The 19718-nt window shown below is 38.8% G+C and overlaps 1 protein-coding gene across 2 annotated transcripts in view; it reads left to right on the forward strand.

Annotated features, from left to right (window-relative positions):
• The window catches only part of afap1l1a (actin filament associated protein 1-like 1a), a 40072-nt gene that overhangs the window by 3852 nt on the left and 16502 nt on the right, over nt 1–19718 (forward strand). The window contains exon 1 of one of the 2 annotated variants that reach the window (XM_067457495.1): nt 14379–14615. The exons of the other annotated variant lie outside the window; for it this stretch is intronic. Within the exon in view, the coding sequence (XP_067313596.1) occupies nt 14576–14615 (40 nt within the window). The 5' untranslated portion in view covers nt 14379–14575. Of the gene's footprint in view, nt 1–14378; nt 14616–19718 lie in introns of those variants that run through there. 2 annotated transcript variants of the gene reach the window in all.

Raw genomic sequence — 19718 nt, forward strand, 5'->3', positions numbered from 1 at the left:
ATTTATCTACCTGGTTCAGAGAGAAGGACTGATGTTAATCAAAGCAGAGTAACACAGTAGCATCCTACAAAACCTGATTTGTAGCTTATGGATCTGAAGCTAAATCTTGCTGACTGTTACAGTAAAGTTATCGCTTTTTGTGGATTTGATTTTGCTTACTTAGGAATTTGCATTGGTACTAAAGAACGCTGTTCTAAATCCAAGAGAGCTGCCTTCCTTTTTACTGCCTACATTTCATGGTTGTTAGAGTTGTGCTGATTAATATCTATGTCAAAATATGATTATAAATTTCACAAGATTTATTTGAAAAATATTTTTTTAACAATGTAAATTATGTCTTTACTGTCACTTTTGATCAATGTAATACGTCCTTGTTGCATAAAAGTCATTTCACAAAACAAATCTTGCTGACCCCAAACCTTTGAACAGTACTAAAAACTAGAATGTACATTTCCTGAAGAGAATGTGAGTGTGCTCGCAATTGGAAAACTCAGCACTCAGTTGCTAGGGTGTTTCTAGGTGGTTGCTAAGGTGTTCTGGTGGGTTGCTATGGCATTGCTAGGTGGTTGCTAGTATGTTGTGGGATGTTGCTATGGTGTTGCTAGGCTTTTGTTAATTGTCACAGATCATTATTATGGAGTTTTTATAGAGTTCTTGGCATGTTCTTAGCCTGATCATCTATGTCTCGACGATGTTCCAATGCAGAGATAGTCTTGCTGAAATAATGCTAGGGATCTCTAATGGCTGATAGGGCGTGGCTAGACTGTTAAAAGGTTACACCTAATAGTAGCACCTTGTCTACACTGAACACAAGTGGCAGGACGCAACAAAAGACAATAGAACCCATTATAATCAGTGATGTTGTGTATATGGCGCTACACAATGTGACACATCCCAGACAGCAAACTGATAAACCTTTCTATCTATAATGCACTGACTGTTGAAAATTCAAAATTCAGAATATTCTGCCAATTTTTATCTGCTGTGTAAATATCGTAAGTCTGATCGCTTATAAAAGATATAGGGCCTAGCACACCTCTCCTCAGTGAGCCAGTGGATTTGACACATATTTCATGGGACTTTGACAAACGTTGCGGGACCAGTTACGGGTCAAAACTTTGTGTGGAAGAAAGAATGTGTATGACGAAATGCAATAGTGATGCTTTGGAAGATACTAGATACTTGTATTATTGGTCAATGTTGTGCTTATTTTTCATTTTTAAAAATTGAGATTACCATCATTCAGGTCAGAACAAGGGTGTGCATTTAATATTAAACAGCTGTATATTAAAATGCTGCCTTTGCAGCTCACTAGGTTTTGAAGCAGAGCAATGGTGTCAGTGCTCCACCCAAACTTCTCCGCTCTGTCTGCCTGTTGACAGATAGGAAGAGGTGAAAGGTCAGGGTTTTGCCCTGACTCTTGGAAGTCTTGTCTTTTTCTCTGATATTTTGTGCATACCCAGACACACACACACACACACACCAATTAATACATTCTCCATGAAGAATCCTAGACAATGCAGCCAGTCTTTCAGTGGTCACAATAGTGCAGAGGCCTGCACAGTCTTAATAGTGTCAGTGAAACACTACATCTTTTTACCGTGGAAAAAAATGAGGGCTGAAATAAGGCATAGCTGCAGAATGAAATCATGGGGGCTTTTGGGGCGATAAGCAATATGAATTAAGCTGGCAGGCCTGAAGGCATTCTTTGTATTGGAGATGGGCTGACTCACCCTCTTCGTGCCATATGGTGAGGGTTTGGTGTCCAGGCTTTTTCTGGAGAGCTGACCTTCACAACCAGATTGTATTAAAGTCAGAAGCTCTCATTTCCACATCCTATCCACTCCTGACCCCTGCAGCTCAACCCACAGTGCTTTACTGTACGGGTGTGAGTTCCACCACCTGCCTAACTCATTTACTCGCTTCTTCCACTCACTGTTTGTGCCAGGTCTCCATGGCTCGGATGACCTCAGATGGGCTATTGGGGGATTTCCCTCTGCTCTTTTTCTCTGGGTGATATTAAACAGAGGCACAGACGTTAATAAAAAGAGATTAGACACTCTGACCACAATTGTGACCAGATTTCAAACCTCAAGTTGCTGCTACTTTGTTGGCGACAATGAGAGCCTAGGTCTTCATGTGGAAACAGATGCTGAGGCCTCAGGATTATTATCTTGGCTCTCCTTTTCCATCATGACCCCTCAGACACCTCATCTGCTCCTGTTTCGGGCGAGCGATTTGATACCAGTCTCTACTGCATTCGCTCCTTCAATACTAAATCAGAAAGCAAAGTTTCATCAGAAAGAACACCCCCCCCCCACCCCCCCACACCCCCCCCCCCCACACACACACACACACACACCAAAATGCTAGTAATCATAGTAGTCAAGGGTTTTTGCTCCATAAATGTTTATAATTCTCAATACTTTCCAAATGAAATAGAATTTTAATTACGATAAGTCTAAAAAAATTACAACCTTATCCTTTTAATAGGCCCACAGCCTTTAATAGGCCATAATACTGTGAAGTAGCCTGGATGCCAGCCGAACTCAGCCCCGCCCACAACATTTGAGCTCGGGCAGTTCCGTCTGAACTTGATCCATAGAGGAGTAATAGAGTGCCAAAGTCATGACGTCACTTTGTAGGCCAACCCGGAAGTTAGCGGCGCATGGGTTCCCTCCATCAAAAGCCTATGCATTTTTCCCTTTGACTTTTGGACAATCGCAAAAAAATAAGATCTGTGTTCAACAAAGAGTTATGACCCTTACACGTTTTGTCTATCAAGATAATCTTTACAAGTGAATCCAAAATGTATACCGTTTGAAGCCTAAATAAAGCCGTCAGATATAAAATGCTAACGGTAGGCTATAAACGGACTACAGCAAACAATTGCGGGTCAACGTCATCATCAAGCTTCCTCAAACTTTATTTTAAAAACACGTTCGCTCATTATGATCTGCGCTGTGTATGAACACTTATCCACTTTTTCATGAGAAATATTGCCCATTCGTTTTTTCCAAAAATGTTAGAAACTAATTGGGTTTATGCATGCCTCTTTGAGATTTTTTTTCTCGTTTGTTAATGTTTTATTTATTCGTTTATTATTTTGTTAGTTTATATAAACCTTAATATTATTTTCTTTGTGATTAAGATTAGGCTATTATGCCTGATCATCATGCCCCAAATAGACACATATCGAGGAGAGAACCACTATAAATCTAGACGTGGAGAACAGCGCAGCTTTCATTCGACGACTTGTGGTTCCATTTCGGGACAAAACAAAACACTACAGTCTCTCCACAGAAATGAAGAACTGGTAATCGGTAACCTCAATATCACAGATTTCTGTGTACAACAATATTTGGAAACACTACTATTTGAAAGGACTAAATATATAACTTTATGTATATTAACTGAAAGGTAAACTTCTAAGAACGTGAGGCTGAAACGCGGGCTAGTTTTTTATTTTTATTTAATATTTACTTACAGAATTCAAGAGTGAATGAAACGCGGGCTGGTGAGATTTCCTGTTTGTCACGATGACGTCTAAAGTCCCGGCCAAAGGATATAGTTCCTTTTAGCAACTTGTTAGCAACCACCGTTTTTAAGACACAATGAAGTTTAAAAAAATCACAAGCAGGTTAGAACTAGTGTGTTTTATGTCATAGATCAAAACGTGAAAATATTTAGAGGATTTGTTAACCATAGACCTTATTTCAGGCGATTTAGCAAAAACCCATTCAAAAAACCCATAGACTTTAGAGCGAGGGAACCGGAACTGCTAAAATGCTAACTCACTTCCGTATTTTGGCCTACAAAGTGACGTCATAACTTCAGCACTCTATTATGCCAGGAGTTATGTTCTGACCAATACAGCGGTTCTGACCAATACAGCGGTTCAGAAACTGTTCTGACCAATTAAATTGTCAGGGCGGGCTTTAGACGATGGTGGTCAGATGATCAACAGTAACGTAATCATTCACGTCATCAAAGGTGCTTGGGTTCAATCTGTTGTAATCCTAAAAGGAGCACTTGTTCGTGTATGCATTAACCTTCATTATTTCTCTCAGAAATGATGATCGTGTTGGTAAGTTTCTTGGTAAGTTGTTTTTTACAACACCGGCAAAGATAGTTTACACTCATCTTTTTCTTCTACTGCCAGTGTGCATTTTTTTCGGCGTAGAAAAATAAGGATATTAAGGAATAAAATGTGTGTTATTTTGGCAAGGTTGCCTGCTAAAATTCGCATTTCTAGGTTCACATAATTGAGGTCACTTCAACCCCGCGGACATGGAAAACAACCCGCGGGAAAACAGCAAACTTGGCAACACACTGCAGTTGAGTTCTGTTGACGTTAACGTTATGCGTCGCTCCGTTGGTCTGATTGGTTGTAGGTCTATACATTTGAGGTCTTTCCTAGTTCAGTTGAAACATGGCCCATAATCACAGCCGAATGGAATTGAGAATTGAGTATGACGATGTCAGGCTAACTGTGAAGCTGCTTTGAGACAATTGTCCTTGTAAAACGCTGTATAAATAACATTAACTTTACTTGACTTCTCATAATTTTATATAATGTTTTACTGCAGAATTACTGTTCCATTTTGAGTTGTTTTTATTTAAATAATTTTAAGCCATCCTGTGGCCCCCTTAGTGGGATCCAGCGGAAAACCACTGCTCTACAGTAGATGACCCTTATTTTTTTATAAATAGTCTGAGTGAAATAGTAAGTGAGCTTTGGAGTATCTGAAACACTTTTGCTTCAGTAAAGTAAGGACAGTACACATCCTATTTTTCATGATATATGGCTTTGTGTACCTCTCATGCTTGCATGGCATAAGACACAAACAGAGGGCTGGCACTGAGGACCCCCAGGCAAAGGGGTTTATTAAGAGGAGTGAAGGGGAGTGTTAACATAAAAGCTTCCTGCTCCCCACAGAGCCAGAATCTTGCCTTCAAAGCTAGTTAATGCTTAAACAGGTGAGTGGGAGTTTCAGGGTCCATAACTCTGCCGCTGTGTGTGGATTCAAGAAGCACCGTGACCTGAGGGAGGGCCCAGCCTAATGGCCAACTCCCCCCCTGCTTCCTTCAAGCAGCAGCCAAACCCCATCACTGGAGCAGGGGTCATTAACCACAGCGGCTCCCCCTACAAGGCACTGCAGCATTAAAGATGGCCTCTCGTGTTTTGCCTCTCTCTATTTATTTTAGTTAGGGTCCTCAATGAGTGTTTTGAAGGCTCTGAAGTATGCAAGATTGTTTTTCTTGAAGCTGTTTATCCACGAACGTGCTCTAGTGTGACCTGCTAGGGGGTTCTGGTGTTTGTTTCTGTATATGATATACAATAATTGCATTTTGACATAGCTGCTCTATGAACAAAACAGAAGAGTTTATTTGTGAGCTATCTAGCTAGAAAAATACATTAAGGTGAATGCTGTTCAAAACAAGAGATTGTGAGTAAAGGAATGCAGTTTCGCCTTCAATTGGATATCAGCTTTATGACTGTGTGTGTGTGTGTGTGTGTGTGTGTGTGTGTGTGTGTGTGTGTGTGTGTGTGTGTGTGTGTGTGTGTGTGTGTGTGTGTGTGTGTGTGTGTGTGTGTGTGTGCGCATGCTGCTTCATTTTATGATAACCTAAAGCATGTTCTCATCTGTCATAAAGCAGCAGGAGTGACATGTAATTTCCCTTTTTCCACACAAATGTGCACAGGCTTTAAGACAGTATATGAGTCAGATCTCAGAGAGAATTATAGGCTAAGCTGTTCCACATGTTCACCTGCTACTTCTCTGCTCTGTCTGTGTGTGTGCGTGTGTGTGTGTGTGTGTGCGTGTGTGTGTGCGTGTGCGTGTGCGTGTGCGTGTGCGTGTGCGTGTGTGTGTGTGTGTGTGTGTGTGTGTGTGTGTGTGTGTGTGTGTGTGTGTTCAAGTTGGAGTGATAAGAGAATGATTTCTTATTCAGTTCTACGTATATTAACATATTTCAAATATGGATAGGTAAAGAGAGGGTCACAAAAAAATGAAAATGAAAATTCTGTCATCATTTCCTCACCCTCATACCATTCCAATCCTGTTTGACTTTTTTTCTCCTGTGGAACATAACATATTTATTTATTTATTCATACATTGGAAGTCAGTGGTTATCAAAACTGTTTGGTTTGGTTCCTCTTGTCTCCTTGTGTCTCAGCGTAATGTACAGAGACAACTAGAAGTATGTGATTGGGTTGATTGAAGTCTGACATGTTCTTGCTAAACCAATGGACTGTTTTCTTATTTTTTTGAAGTTATGGTGAATGATTCATCCATGTATATCTCTTAATAATAATAATAAAAAAATAAATTAATAAAAAAAAAAAAAAAAATATATATATATATATATATATATATATATATATATATATATATATATATATATATATATATATATATATATATATATATATATATATATATGTATATATAATGTTTTTTATTAAATAATGCAATTAATTATTATCAAAATGTTAACTCGATCTTATGAAATAACAAGTGTTTCTTTGGTAACGTATATGCTGGACTTCTCCAATTATTTAGTCCACTTAAACCATGCCCCTCCACACTCAACTGTAAGCTTTCATTCAGATCAACAACCAATGTTGAAACCAGGTAGAAAGTCCCTGTCCAACTTTTTTGTGTCACAATATGAAAGAAAAGATATGGCACTGGTTTTGTTTCATCATGGCTTTAAAGAACGTCACGGCGGTGTGCAGCCCACTACTTTCGCTTTTAATTTCAGCCTATAACAAAGCTAAGCTTCCGAAAAGTTGTAATATAGTGGGCAGGGTACTTTTGTATTCTTTTTGGAGCTCTGAAGCTTCGGCCCCTATTTATTATATTGCATGGAAAAGAGCGACTTGCACATTTTGCAAAACATCTTCTTTTGTGTTCCACAGAATAAAGAAAGTCATACAGGTGTGGAAAAACGAGAGAGAGAGATGTAGAATTTAAATGGGTGATGAATTGAGAAATCAACTTCCCTTGAGCTTTTGATATATAAAAGGTCATGGTAATATAAGAATATCCTATACTTTTCATAGCTGAACACTTCCTTTTTAGTCAAAGAAAAGCTTTTATAGACACCGGGCCGAGCAAACGTGTGATTCATCCTTACGTCATCACGCAAATAAACACCGCCTCTACAGAATAATAAGCACATGTAATTCAGTAGCCCCTCCCACCGACTCATCAGTCATGCTAGCCAGCAATAATAAACATGAGATAGCAAGATATTGTGGAAAAACACAGTCGCTGCATAAGCTTCCTTCGGATCCTAATATTAGGAATGTGTGATACTACATTTATTTTTAATGAAGTTCCACTTCACGTGGGGAAGACCGTGTACGTGTGTACACTTCATTTCACTGCGGAAGCATTTGTAAACAAGTCTCAAGTGCTGGATTTGCAGACACAATGTTGTGCCTTCTATATTGGACCCGACAGGAATGGTGCAACAAACTTATGTGAGTAAAACGTCTTTTTTATATGTAATAGATGTCCCGGGGCTATGTGTTTTCCAGAAAGACTACCAAACGGACGCCCATCGGCAGAAATAATATACCTTTCTTGATCTGGGCTTGTGTGCGTGGGTGCGCGCGTGTGTGTGCGCGTGTGTGTGTGCGTGCGGTTCACTCTTATATCCACTGATCGGGTGGGCCATGTAATACAGAAATAATATTCCAAATAATCGTGGGTGGATGAGAAATAAATCATTGTGTTTGTTTGATAAAGATGTTTACGAGCCCTGTGATCAAGAGCATCCAATCCTAGCCGTGGGCATTTACTTCCAAGTCTCCAGTGCGGCACGCCCATCAAAACCCAGCGTTCAGGAGAGAGCCTCAAATCCAGTGTAGAAAATAGCCTATTACTTAATAATTATGATGTTTTGGATGTAAAAAAAAACACACACACAAATGCCATTAGTTGACCTCAGACAACAGTATATATTTTTTTTTTAAAAAGCCAGTTCATGACACCTTTAAGATGGAATGACAGAAGAAGTAATGTTAGTGGAAAAATAACAAACCAAACTGGATAAGAAGGTGGACAATGAATGTAAAAAGTGATGAAATACTGTGTCAGAATTGGATTTAATATTACTTGTCAGTCTGTGGTCTTACTGGTAAAAAAAAAAACATATAATGCCTTTCATCAGTAAAGCCATTGCTACACTCTTCTGAACTTGATGATTGATGATTGTTTTAATGATTTGCTTACTTTTGTCTGAATATGACAGAAACAGTTTAGTATGCGTTAACACATGTCTGTGTGTGTGCGACTGTAATTTTGACAATCACTGTAACTTTTGTTAACAGGCTCTGTAATTCGTGGCATGCACCCAAATATGTACTTCCAACCATGGCGTCCCATCAGACCAGAGGCGTCTCATGCAAACATCAATATTCCAAGGTGTCCAAACAAATGAGGTTTTGTGTTTGTTATCTCTCATTGTGGGAATTCTAGTGTGACATCATCAGTATATGTGTGCACAAACTCGCTCCCTTCCCCTGTGGAGATTTGGACGCTGATGATCCGAGAATGCCTGGAATTCGGAGGGAGATTTTTATTGCTGAATGTGGTTAGGAGAGCATCGCTGACTTGTCACTCCATCCAGGCACCCTGATGTTAGTATCAATTCAGATAAGATTGTTCACTCCTTCACCTTTGTGACTCACAGTGATGATCATGATGTACTTTACATCCCGTTGACAGTCTGTCCACTGTTATGAATTCTTATGTTATGAACAAGAATTCATGATTCAGATTTGAGACAACACAGTACATATCTCCTCTGAGTCAATTTTCGTGCACGCAAGGTGGCACATCACACCGGTGGGGGCAAATAAAACATCCTGAAGCAGCGCAAACATCTGTTGCACCGCAGGATATCCATATTTGATAACATCTGTTGATTTGTATTGGAAGGCCTCCCCTGCTATTGACTTTGGGAGTGTTTTGCCTTTGTGTCATCTTACAAGCTATATTAGAGAGGGAATGAGAGGCCTTTTCGTAATGCTCTCCAAAATGTTATTTGTAATGGAACAATTGTAGCTGTTGTAGTTTTTGTTGTTGTATTCCTGCATCTACTGTATATGTTGGCGGATGTATTTACAACCAGATTTGTGTTTTCAGTGTGACAGTAAGGGCTCCACGTGTGTGTCTTTGGAAAGGTCAGTGGTCAGAGTGCTTCATCACTGTATTGTTGTCTCTTGTATCTCAGCCAGACAACCGTCTGCTGAGTTCAGTCAGACCTTGGTGTTAGCAATGATCTGATCTGCTCTGGCATTTATTTAGCTTTTTAAAAGTGAAAGCCCATCAACATGTACAGGTATAGTCAATTTTGTAGGCTAGCAATAGCAAGCTAGATTTGAAAGCATGAGATCTCACCCTCCCTTCAGAACACCTCCAAAGCCAAAACTCCTTCAAAACCTATGAGAGCGCACACACAGCAGAGTCTGCAAAGTGGCACTAGATAAGAGACACCATTAAAGGTGCTGTATGTAAGTTTTTCACTTTACTAAGCATACAAATACCAAAATATGCTTGCAGATATGTAGGAAACATGCTAAATTCACCAACTTGCATCTCAGAAAAACAATGTTAAAGCCAGTTATTCTACTTTGAAATGCACGTTCCATGTCAGAATGTCTGTTTTTGTTTTGGCCTGTGCAATGCCGCACCCTGCGCATTTTCCCAATAGTATTTCGACACCACAGGTTGTCCGTTGGCGAAAAACAGCGTATTGCTGGAAGCCAGCAAACAAACTGGGTCAAGGATTGCAGATTCTCCCCGACTTAAAAAGCCTCAGCATTCATCAAAATATCTCTATGAACGAGAGCATATTAAAACATGAATAAATCAACTCGTCAACTTACAGTGTGGCTTTCATTGTCAATTGCGCTTGCTCCTGTAGTGCGTCCTCAAGCTGGCAACCCGTGTGAGCGTTGAGGCTGAGGAGGAGAGGGCTGGGAAAACAACTCTTTTCAATATTTTGATTTTGAATTAGCAGTAGTTATTTCAGCCTGAAACCACATGAGAGTATAACCTTTATGTCTCAAAGCACATAACCTTGTCCCAAAGCACCTTTATGTCTCAAAGCACATAACTTTACCATAATAATGAATGTAAACAGCTTACAGAGCTCTAGTTTTACCACCTGACTGCTGACGCTGTTAATAGTGTTGCCTGAGAATTGCATAAATCCGAGTCCAGGGCTCCAGACTAACATTTGAGAGCAGTAACACTAAGTTATACCGATGGTGCAGGCACTAACAGCCGATTTGGTGGTGCTGGGAGAACATTTATCATAAAGTTATTTTAATCATAAAATGACTTGTTTATTGGTCCATGTCGCTTCTTGTTCATGTTACAATTGTGGACTGAAAAGCCTTCTGTACAACTCTGTTTGATCTGATATGGTTTATAACAGAATTCTGTGCTGAATTTTAATCCCTGCAAATTTAACTGCTCTCTCACTGAATCTCCCAGCACTGTGTAGGAGATCGAGATCGGCATTCAAACTGTTCTAAACGCTCGCTGCACTGTCTATTATTATTGGTCCGAGCTGATAAATGGTCCTTGCTGCGCAGGACTGAATGCAGTGATTGGATATATACAATGCAATATTGTGTGTGTGTATATGTGTGTGTGTGTGTGTGTATATATATATATATATATATATATATATATATATATATATATATATATATATATATATATATATATATATATATATATATATGACATTTTTTGCCTATTCCCTACATTTAAAGGTTGTTTAATACACGTAATTGTATAATTGTAGTAATTCCAGTCTTCAGTGTCACACACTCTAAGAAAAAAAAAGGTACAATGGAGGTATAATTTTGTTCATTGGGTAAAAAAAAAAGTATAACTGTACATTTACATTAAAGGTACACTATTGGTCCTTAGAGTACAATTATAGCATTGTTTTCCTATACTATTTTAGAAATCTGTATGTGGTTTCAGTGATCAGATAACAATATATTGTGTTTATACTCTCATTTAGCACCAACCAATTAATACCGGGTGTAAACAGGGTCATAGTAGTATTGATGCTTGCCTTTGCAAACATTTAAATGCTGAGAAGGATCATTAGTATAGACAGCTGAATCAACAGAACTATAATGAACACACTTAAGTATAATAATTGTGGTTTGAATGTATCATCTGATAACTTAAAGCACATATGAATAGCTTCTCTTGTTTCAACCGTCTTTTATCTCTAGTGCCAGGCTGTCTAGCAACAGGTCGGCAAAGTTTAACAAACCTTCAGCATCTCATTTGTCTCGCAAGACGTAACATGCCCTCAGGAACTGTCAGCCGGGAAATGGACAGAAAAGTGTCCGCTTTCAGTGCAAAGGAGATAGAACTGCTGATACGACCTGCTTATCTCGTGTGTGTGTTTTTTGAAGAAGGCACACGTGTGTGTGAGTGGGTTTGGAGCTATTCAGCATGTCAGATCCTGCCGAGTGGTCTAAGGTTTTGCCCGTGGCTTTATGTAACGTCACTGTGAACGTGCTGATGTGTGTCTGTGCATGTCAGCACCCGACTCCTCTCTGGATGGGTGAACACAATGAAGAGAACTAGACTCCCATCTCTTCACTTGAGCACACTGGCAGAATGGATCTTTTGTGTGTAAGTCTCTAGGGGCACTGTAACATAGGGAGTAGAAACACCCTGTTCACTTAAAAGAGACTTAGACCGTGCAGATCAACCGATACAAATCAGTGTCTCTTAAAGGAACTGTATGTAAGAAATATATTTCAACTAATCGTAAAATGGCCCTGATATTTCACTAGACATTAAGGGTGCTTTCACACCTGCCTCATTTAGTTCGGTTGAATCGTACTAGAGTTTGTTTCCCTCTTTGGTGCGGTTCGTTTGGTCAGGTCTGAAAGCAGCAATCGCACTCGGGTGCGCACCAAAAGCAGACCAAACAAGCGTACCAAGACCTCCTTGAAGAGGTGGTCTCGGTACGATTTCAAACGAACTCTGGAGCGGTTTGTTTGTGGTGAGAACGTGATCCGACCTCGAACAGAACCAACTGCAAAAGTACTGATCATTTTTGGACTGAACCAGCTGCCGTAGTTAGCTGCGCTGACATTGTGTGCATGATATTATTACCTGATAGATCGTTGGCAATATTTTCGGAAGATTGAAGCATGTCAAGAGTTAATAATTAATGCACGCCTCCGCTTGAAGTGACGAGTGATGTGCGCTCGCCGTCTGCAGTGCATTAGAGCGTTGTTTTCATGTCGCATCCGCGCTTCATTATAGAAATGCTTTGTTTGCATACTGTGGTAAATACACAGAGTGTAGTAGATTATGGCCAGGGACAAAACTGGCCCGTGCAGTCGTCTCCATAGTGTTATTATAGTTTGCTGGCTTTGCCTCTTCTGTTGGAATTTTCCCACACGTAAATTCTGACCAATCTGACCTAAAAAGCAGTTTAGGAAATACGCCATGGCCAATGAGTGATGTGGATGTTGTCACGTGCCTGCGTTTTGGTTCGTTTCAACTGGTTCGGACCAAAGCAATCAGTGTGGTGTGAAAAGGAACCAAAAAATCTGAAAAATGCAACAATTTATAATTGTTTGCCCTTGGTTTGGACCAAATGAACCGAACTAAAGATGTGAAAGCACCCTAAGAAATCATATTAATTTCAAATACTTATATCACTGACAACAGTAGTCTGGCCAGGATATTGTCGTTTAAAAGTTGTTGTTGCAGCCCTCAACTGCTGTTGATGTTGACATGTTGTTTTTTGGCCTGAAGCTCCGCCCTCCACCTATCCACCAATCACAAAGTCAGAAGTGTTTTGGCATCCGGGTTGCCATATCTGCTCTAGTTACCACAGCTGCAGCTACAAACGTTCCTGCTGGATCCTGCAGCCTATCTGGCAACCTCGAGTCAGGGGGGAGGGGGAGAGGACACACACGCAGTACCAGTTTTGGCCACAATCTTACATACACTTCCTTTAAGGATCAAACGGCAGGTTTTAGATGTTACAATACTTTTGTCTATCCCTGTTTAATATGCTTTAAAAATCATAAAAATAATCAATTCATGTATTCATTTTAAATGAATATGCTATAACTCATCTTTAAAATTGTAAAAAGGTTAATGAATAAATAAACAGGCCAAAAAAGGTATATACATTTTAATTTATCCTTGTTAATTGTCCATTTGGAAAGTAATAATAATAATAATAATAATAATAATAATAAAATAGGCTAAAATATTATTCCAATATGAGACAACGAAAGCTATTTTCAAAACCGACCCAATAAAGCAACTTAGCTCAACCAATAACGTGAGTTTGAAAATAGATCGACGTGGCTAAGCCGATATATTTTCCAGTGGCAAGAAAGTGTTTGGGAACCTATTCGCATCTTTATTGCAATTTTGTGCCACAAAAAAAACCTTCACATTTAATTTTGTTTACTAGAGAACTATGAGATTAAAAGGCAAATGCTTTTCTATCCTGAGTACTGGAACTACTCAGATATAACATGAACTTTACTCAGCAAAATTGAAACGTAGCCATACAAAAATGCTGATTTAATTTAACAGATTTAATTTCATTTAAATTTAAATGTTCTTTTTTACAAGTTATCTTTGATTATATCTATAACCAGACTGTTTACACAATATGCAAAATTGGCATATTTAACACTTACTCTTGTATTTTTATTGTACCACCAACATGTGTTTCCTTTCTTTCTTTCTTTCTTTCTTTCTTTCTTTCTTTCTTTCTTTCTTTCTTTCTTTCTTTCTTTCTTTCTTTCTTTCTTTCTTTCTTTCTTTCTTTCTATTTTTTCAGAATCCTCTAAAACATTCTTTTGTTGGAAGGTACTGTTTTAAATGCTACTAGGCAACTATTTTATTCAGCAAGTCCTCTAATGGATGTTTTCAAAAATGTTTCAACAGGAATAGTCCTAAAAAAAACTATCAAATACTGAAATACATTTATTTTGCTATATGTTTGCTTTAATGATAATATGTAATATGATAATAGTGTTACCGCTATTTCTTAGATTGCTCTTGCCATGAAAATCTATGGCTTGGCATACTGACATGGCAACAAAAACTAACTAAATAATTAAAATCTAAAGCTCTAAGCTAAAGTAAGTCTGTGGTGTAGTGGAAGTGTGTAAAGGACTCTCCATACTCTCCCCTGTGGGGGATGGATGTGTATATTTACTCAAGGCCTGTCCCAGGTGCTGTAGAACCCCGCCGGATTAGATCAGGACATGGTGCCTCCCCTTACTTCACACACACAGTCAACAGTGAGCACCCCACCCCCAGACACACACACACACCAGCAGATCAGAAAGGGAGGATAAATTCCCCTGCTATCCCTGAGTCTCTTTTATTCTGGACACAGGAAAGAACGTGATAAATGTGAAAGAAATGCACCTTGAATTAGTCAGTTTATCAGCTGATTCCACCATTCTGGGTTGCTGTGACTTGTTTAGGAACAACTGTATGAGTCTCTACATCTAGTTGTCTCAGGAAAGGAGATGGTGGGCCTGGCTGTCTCCTCCTCAGCAGCTGTTTCTGGTAGGTGTTTTGTTACTCGCAAGTTTGTCTTTTTTACCCTTGGGAACTAGATTGTATTATTGAATTGTTTTATTTGTCTAAATGATTTCCATTCAAGCTAAAGTAAAATGTATTGATTAGTTTTAGTTAACTTGAGTTATTTTAGCATAATAAATCCATCAGCAGACTGTATTAGGCCATAGGCATTTCGTTGTTAAGTTTGTATATTGCTTTACAAATAAATCTATTTAGCATCGCACTCATAAAATGATCGGCACAGGTGTTGTATTTGTTGTCTAAGCAAAATACGCTTGTAAAATAAGATTTCACCAAGGTGTTTAGAGCTTTCTTGAGGAGTGGTGTGGTTTTTACAATGGAGTGTGCATTACTATCTCTGGTGGGCATCTTAAAGCGCTTTGACTGCACTTTTAATGAGGTGAGGAATGTTTCCTCGCTTCGCGGCAATGTGTGAGGTGCTGAGTGCTAAAGCACTGATGCAGTTCTGGGAAACCGCCCCGTTGTCCTCTAAAAACACAGCTTTCAACGCCAACTTCACATTCCTCAACATGGCTTTTAGATTATGTTGAAACAATATGACTGTCAGGAAAGTACTTTCAAGTGAGCAAGAAAGAATAATAGATCATCAACTCTGATTCGCCTGTGAGATCTTGCAGACAGAGATGAAAACATCTCGCATGGGGTCGATCCAAAAGAAAGCATTAAACACACCCATGCCATCAGGAGAACCTGAGCGCCGGTGTGGATTTCTGTGTTCTCACTATGCTGTTTTGATGTGGTATTATCAGAGAGGACCGCATGTGCTGCTCTCTGGAGGGGAGTGGGCACGTAGCCCTGTGTTGTGCTTGGCTTTGGAAATGACCCTCCACAGGTGCAGCTCAAGATAAAGAGAAGCACAAATGTGTTTGATCTCACGTAAGAGCGTATCTCTGTAGGAATCATGTATGCTCCGCTGTGCTCATGTTGGTTTAAGATCGTCCTAACTGCCCTCAATATCTTTGTTCATTAAGATTTCCAAATATTATTTACTTCACCTGACTCTTGAGTTCTTTATGGGAAATACAGAGAAATACATATATGACATGAATACGCAAGGAAATACAAATACTAGAACGTACATGTGAGGCATGTTTCAGATATAGCATCATTTGTATGACCATTTTTCTCAGAAAATTGGGGTTGTTATAAAGCTATTGTATAATGTAAAATACTACCCAAAGATCATGCATGTCACACTGTAAAAAAAGAAATCCATTAAATAACGGAACAAAAGTACTGGCAGCTTGTTACCTGGACATATCCAGTAATTTTAAGGAAATTTCCATTAACCCTAACATAGAATTCAACTAAGTTCTATAATAAAACTTCAAAAAATATAATAAAATACAGGTAAAACACCTGAAAATTATTACAGAAATATCAGTAAAATTAATACATTGTGCCCTATTTTTACAGATTTGCAGGCTTCACTAGCTTGTGAACATTTTTCTATGTTGTTCCATCAGGTAGATCAGCTAGCACTAACTAGCATCAACCTGTCTAAACCACACAATTCTACCTGTTAAGTGTTTCTATGGTTTAATGAAGCCTATTATGTAACTTTGTGTCGCTTCATTTGTTGTTGCTATTCAATTAGATCATCAGCCTGGTTACATTTCTTGGGACTTCACTTCACAAAAGAGCTATGCATACCTTTACTATGCTGATGCTTATTCTTGCCCTGCTCTTCAAACTGAACTGCTTACACATGCTGGTTTTAACACTACATTCTTTAAATAATTTGCCAAATGGGCGCATGTAGCATATTTGGGACATTGTGGCACTTTAGTTGCTACCCAACTGTGGTCACCTGAAGGCAGGGTTGCCAACTTTTAAGTTCAGGTTGGAGTGAGATTTTTTGGGGGCCGGGGGGGGGGGGGGGGGGGGTAATGCTTTTGATCTTGATTCAGTATCAGTTTATATCTACTATATATACTGTACATAATAATATGTTTGTTTTAGCACTAGTTTAAACATTTCTTGGGTCAAATTATATGTGCCATTCCTTAATATTTGTGACTGCTTATATAAGTATCATTATTCATTAAAAAGATTAGGATGCAAGTTATTTAAGTTTTGAAATTTCACATTTAAAAAAATCTAGTGTTTGATCATCATATCTAAATATTTATTAGAATGCAAAGACTGCAATATATTTTTGAGCAACTAGATTAGATACATGTATATTTATTAAAGAGCCATAAGGCACCTAATGGCATTACAAATAAACATTAATATTTTTTAGCCACAAAATGACTCTAATTTGCCTTTTTGAATTGGAATTCTCTATTTTAATATTAATTACTACACTAATTGTAATATAAATTTTAGTAGAAATACAAATATTAGAAGAAAAATATTTTAAGTGGTCATTTATTGACAATAATTGTTGCACAAATAGTATTTAGTATCAAAAGATCTCCTCAAAATATTCAATAAATATAATTTAATGAGTATGAGTGTGACCTATTAGTAAGGAATACCTGAGGGCTAAATACAAGAATAACATTAATGTTAACAATGGTGCATCTCTATCACTCTCCATAATAAAACGATCCTGTAAATATGGCTGACTTAATAATCAATAAACACTAACACTATGCTGTACTGTTTACCAAAACTTGCAGCAAACATCTATATAGTGAAACTGTTGTGTATCCGCTTAAGCCATTTAAATTCATTGGCACAGCGCTAGAAGTATTGAGCGCTCACGGGCCACGTGACCAGCGCGCACCGCAGGGAGCTCTGCAACTCCGCTTTTCAACGCCTCTGGCTTTAACATTGTGCCACATTAGCGCCAAAACGCTATTTATTGTTTGAATTTCATTAAAACACATTTAAAAAAATTAAAGCTTATAGCTTTGTTTAATATCAAAAGCATGTTTGGCAATTTGGCGTGAGATTGAGTTGGGCGGAGTGAGAGCGTGAGACAGAGCCTGAAAGCGTGAGTATCACGCCAGATGCGTGAGAGTTGGCAACCCTGCTGAAGGAGGTCATGGTGAGGCCAACATGTAAAGTTAAAACCAGGCTTTTTGTGATCGCAGGGGCCTTCTGTCAACAAGTCTGAATAGAGTAACACTCAGACTTACACACCGGTGGGAGTGCCTGCAAGGCAGCTAGGGACACGATGAAAGGAAGTGAGATGTTTTGCAGTACATTAGTCAATTACAAAGGTTCTGCAACTGAGGAAAGAACAAGAGGAAAAACTTCACTCTTGACAAAGCAGCGGTACGCTGACCCAAATTTCAGATGAGTAATTTCTATGCATGTGGGTGTAAGAATGTGTTTGTGTGAATTCGAGTATTTGTGTTTCTTTGTGGCTTTTAAACTCCTCACCTTCCCCATGGAGCGACGTGATCCTGAAGCGTTTTGACATTTTCTGGACCACAGCACAATCTGACTAGAAGCACATCTTTCATTAAGGTTTCTCAGGGGGATGTGGAAGAGGGTGGTGGCTCTTTATGTACAACTGAGTGAAGCATGGAGGAAATAAAGAGAGACGAGCCAAGAGGCTTAAATTATCTTCTCAAACTATGGCCCCGTCCACACAGAAACACGAATACATTTTGTAACGTATAAGCGTTTCGTCCACATGGATCTGGCTTTTTGTAGCACGCATCCTATATTTTCTGAAACCGGGTCCCAGAGTAGATAAATCTGAAAACAACAATGTTGCGTTTTCGTGTGTATAGCCAATCCGTATATTTTCTGAAACGGTGATGTCATCACACTATGTTCGGCACGGTGACAGACTAAAGGGATACGGGCACTAGGCATGAGCACATCAATATTGCGTAGTTAAATTACCGTATTTGTTAGGGTAGGTTTAGGGTAGGTGTAAGCGTTAATAAAACACATCTGTTAAGTAACAAATGTATTTATTGTTATTTTATCGTGAAATTTTGCCTCAGCTCCAACCACTGCTATACCTCTTTTTGCCACATCTCTTCTTCTTTGTTTTTAGTGTATTTCTGTGGCAGAATTACAGCACCACACATTGGCCTGGCATGTATACTAGATCGTTTTGAGTCCGTTTCAGTGATCTTGTGTGTACGCAGATATTTCTTGAAACAAGGAAAAAAAAGATTGGATTGGGAAAGCTCTGGCTTCGTGTGGACGGGGACTATAGCATACCATACTTTAAAAACTCCTACGCTTGTTTATGTCATGATATCTTACACAATTTGGACCAACTTCAATTCCGAATTGGAGTATAGACATGGATGTGCAGAAAAGAGATACAACTGGAAAACAAATGTTAGTAAAGTAGTAACTAAGTCTTAGTAAAGTGTAAGAAATGAACAAATTTAGCAAGAATGCATTCAAGTGAACAAACGTGACACTAAACAAGACTTATATCATTACAAAGATTTTTAATATGAAGTTTATCTTCCTCAAAAAAATTATGAAGAAAATTGGTTTCCACAAACACATTGAGCCATTTTCAACATTGATAATGATTTGAAATCATTATTATCAATCAGAATCAAAAATGTTTTTTTGAGCACCAAATCAGCATATCAGAATGATTTCTGAAGGATCATATGATGCTGAAGATAGCAATCCCAGACTTTTGAACACAAGTCTATATTATTAGCTCAGTCTGAGGTAAAATATGTCACAAATGTTTTAACTGGTCATTTGCTCTGGCTATTCTAGCTAGCTGGTCTGCAGCAGGAATCATCTTTCGCTATCTTTTTTTGTCACTTCAGCATTTTCTCTCTGCTTTTGAAGAAATTCCATATTTTAGTGTTCATTACTCATGGAATTTCTGACAGATGAAGTCGTGTCTTGACCCACCACACCTGTTAATGTCAATATTAAGCCCATAGGCCCTTAGGTGGATACTTTGACTCAGCTGACCCTCTGTTCAAGCCAGATTGTCCAGCTGTGTGATGGACATGGATGATCAGCCCTGTTCACACTCCCTCTCTCTCCAGCCTTCTGCTCGTGATCAATGTGGTCCCAGTGTGGATCATGAGCTCATATCTACTGGGGCAGGAGGTGTTCACATAGATTGATTACTTTCCCCTGAACAAAACAGTCAGAATCCTTCCACATCAGCAA

The sequence above is a fragment of the Pseudorasbora parva genome, chromosome 11, assembly GCF_024679245.1.
Source record: "Pseudorasbora parva isolate DD20220531a chromosome 11, ASM2467924v1, whole genome shotgun sequence".
Taxonomy (NCBI): Eukaryota; Metazoa; Chordata; class Actinopteri; order Cypriniformes; family Gobionidae; genus Pseudorasbora; species Pseudorasbora parva.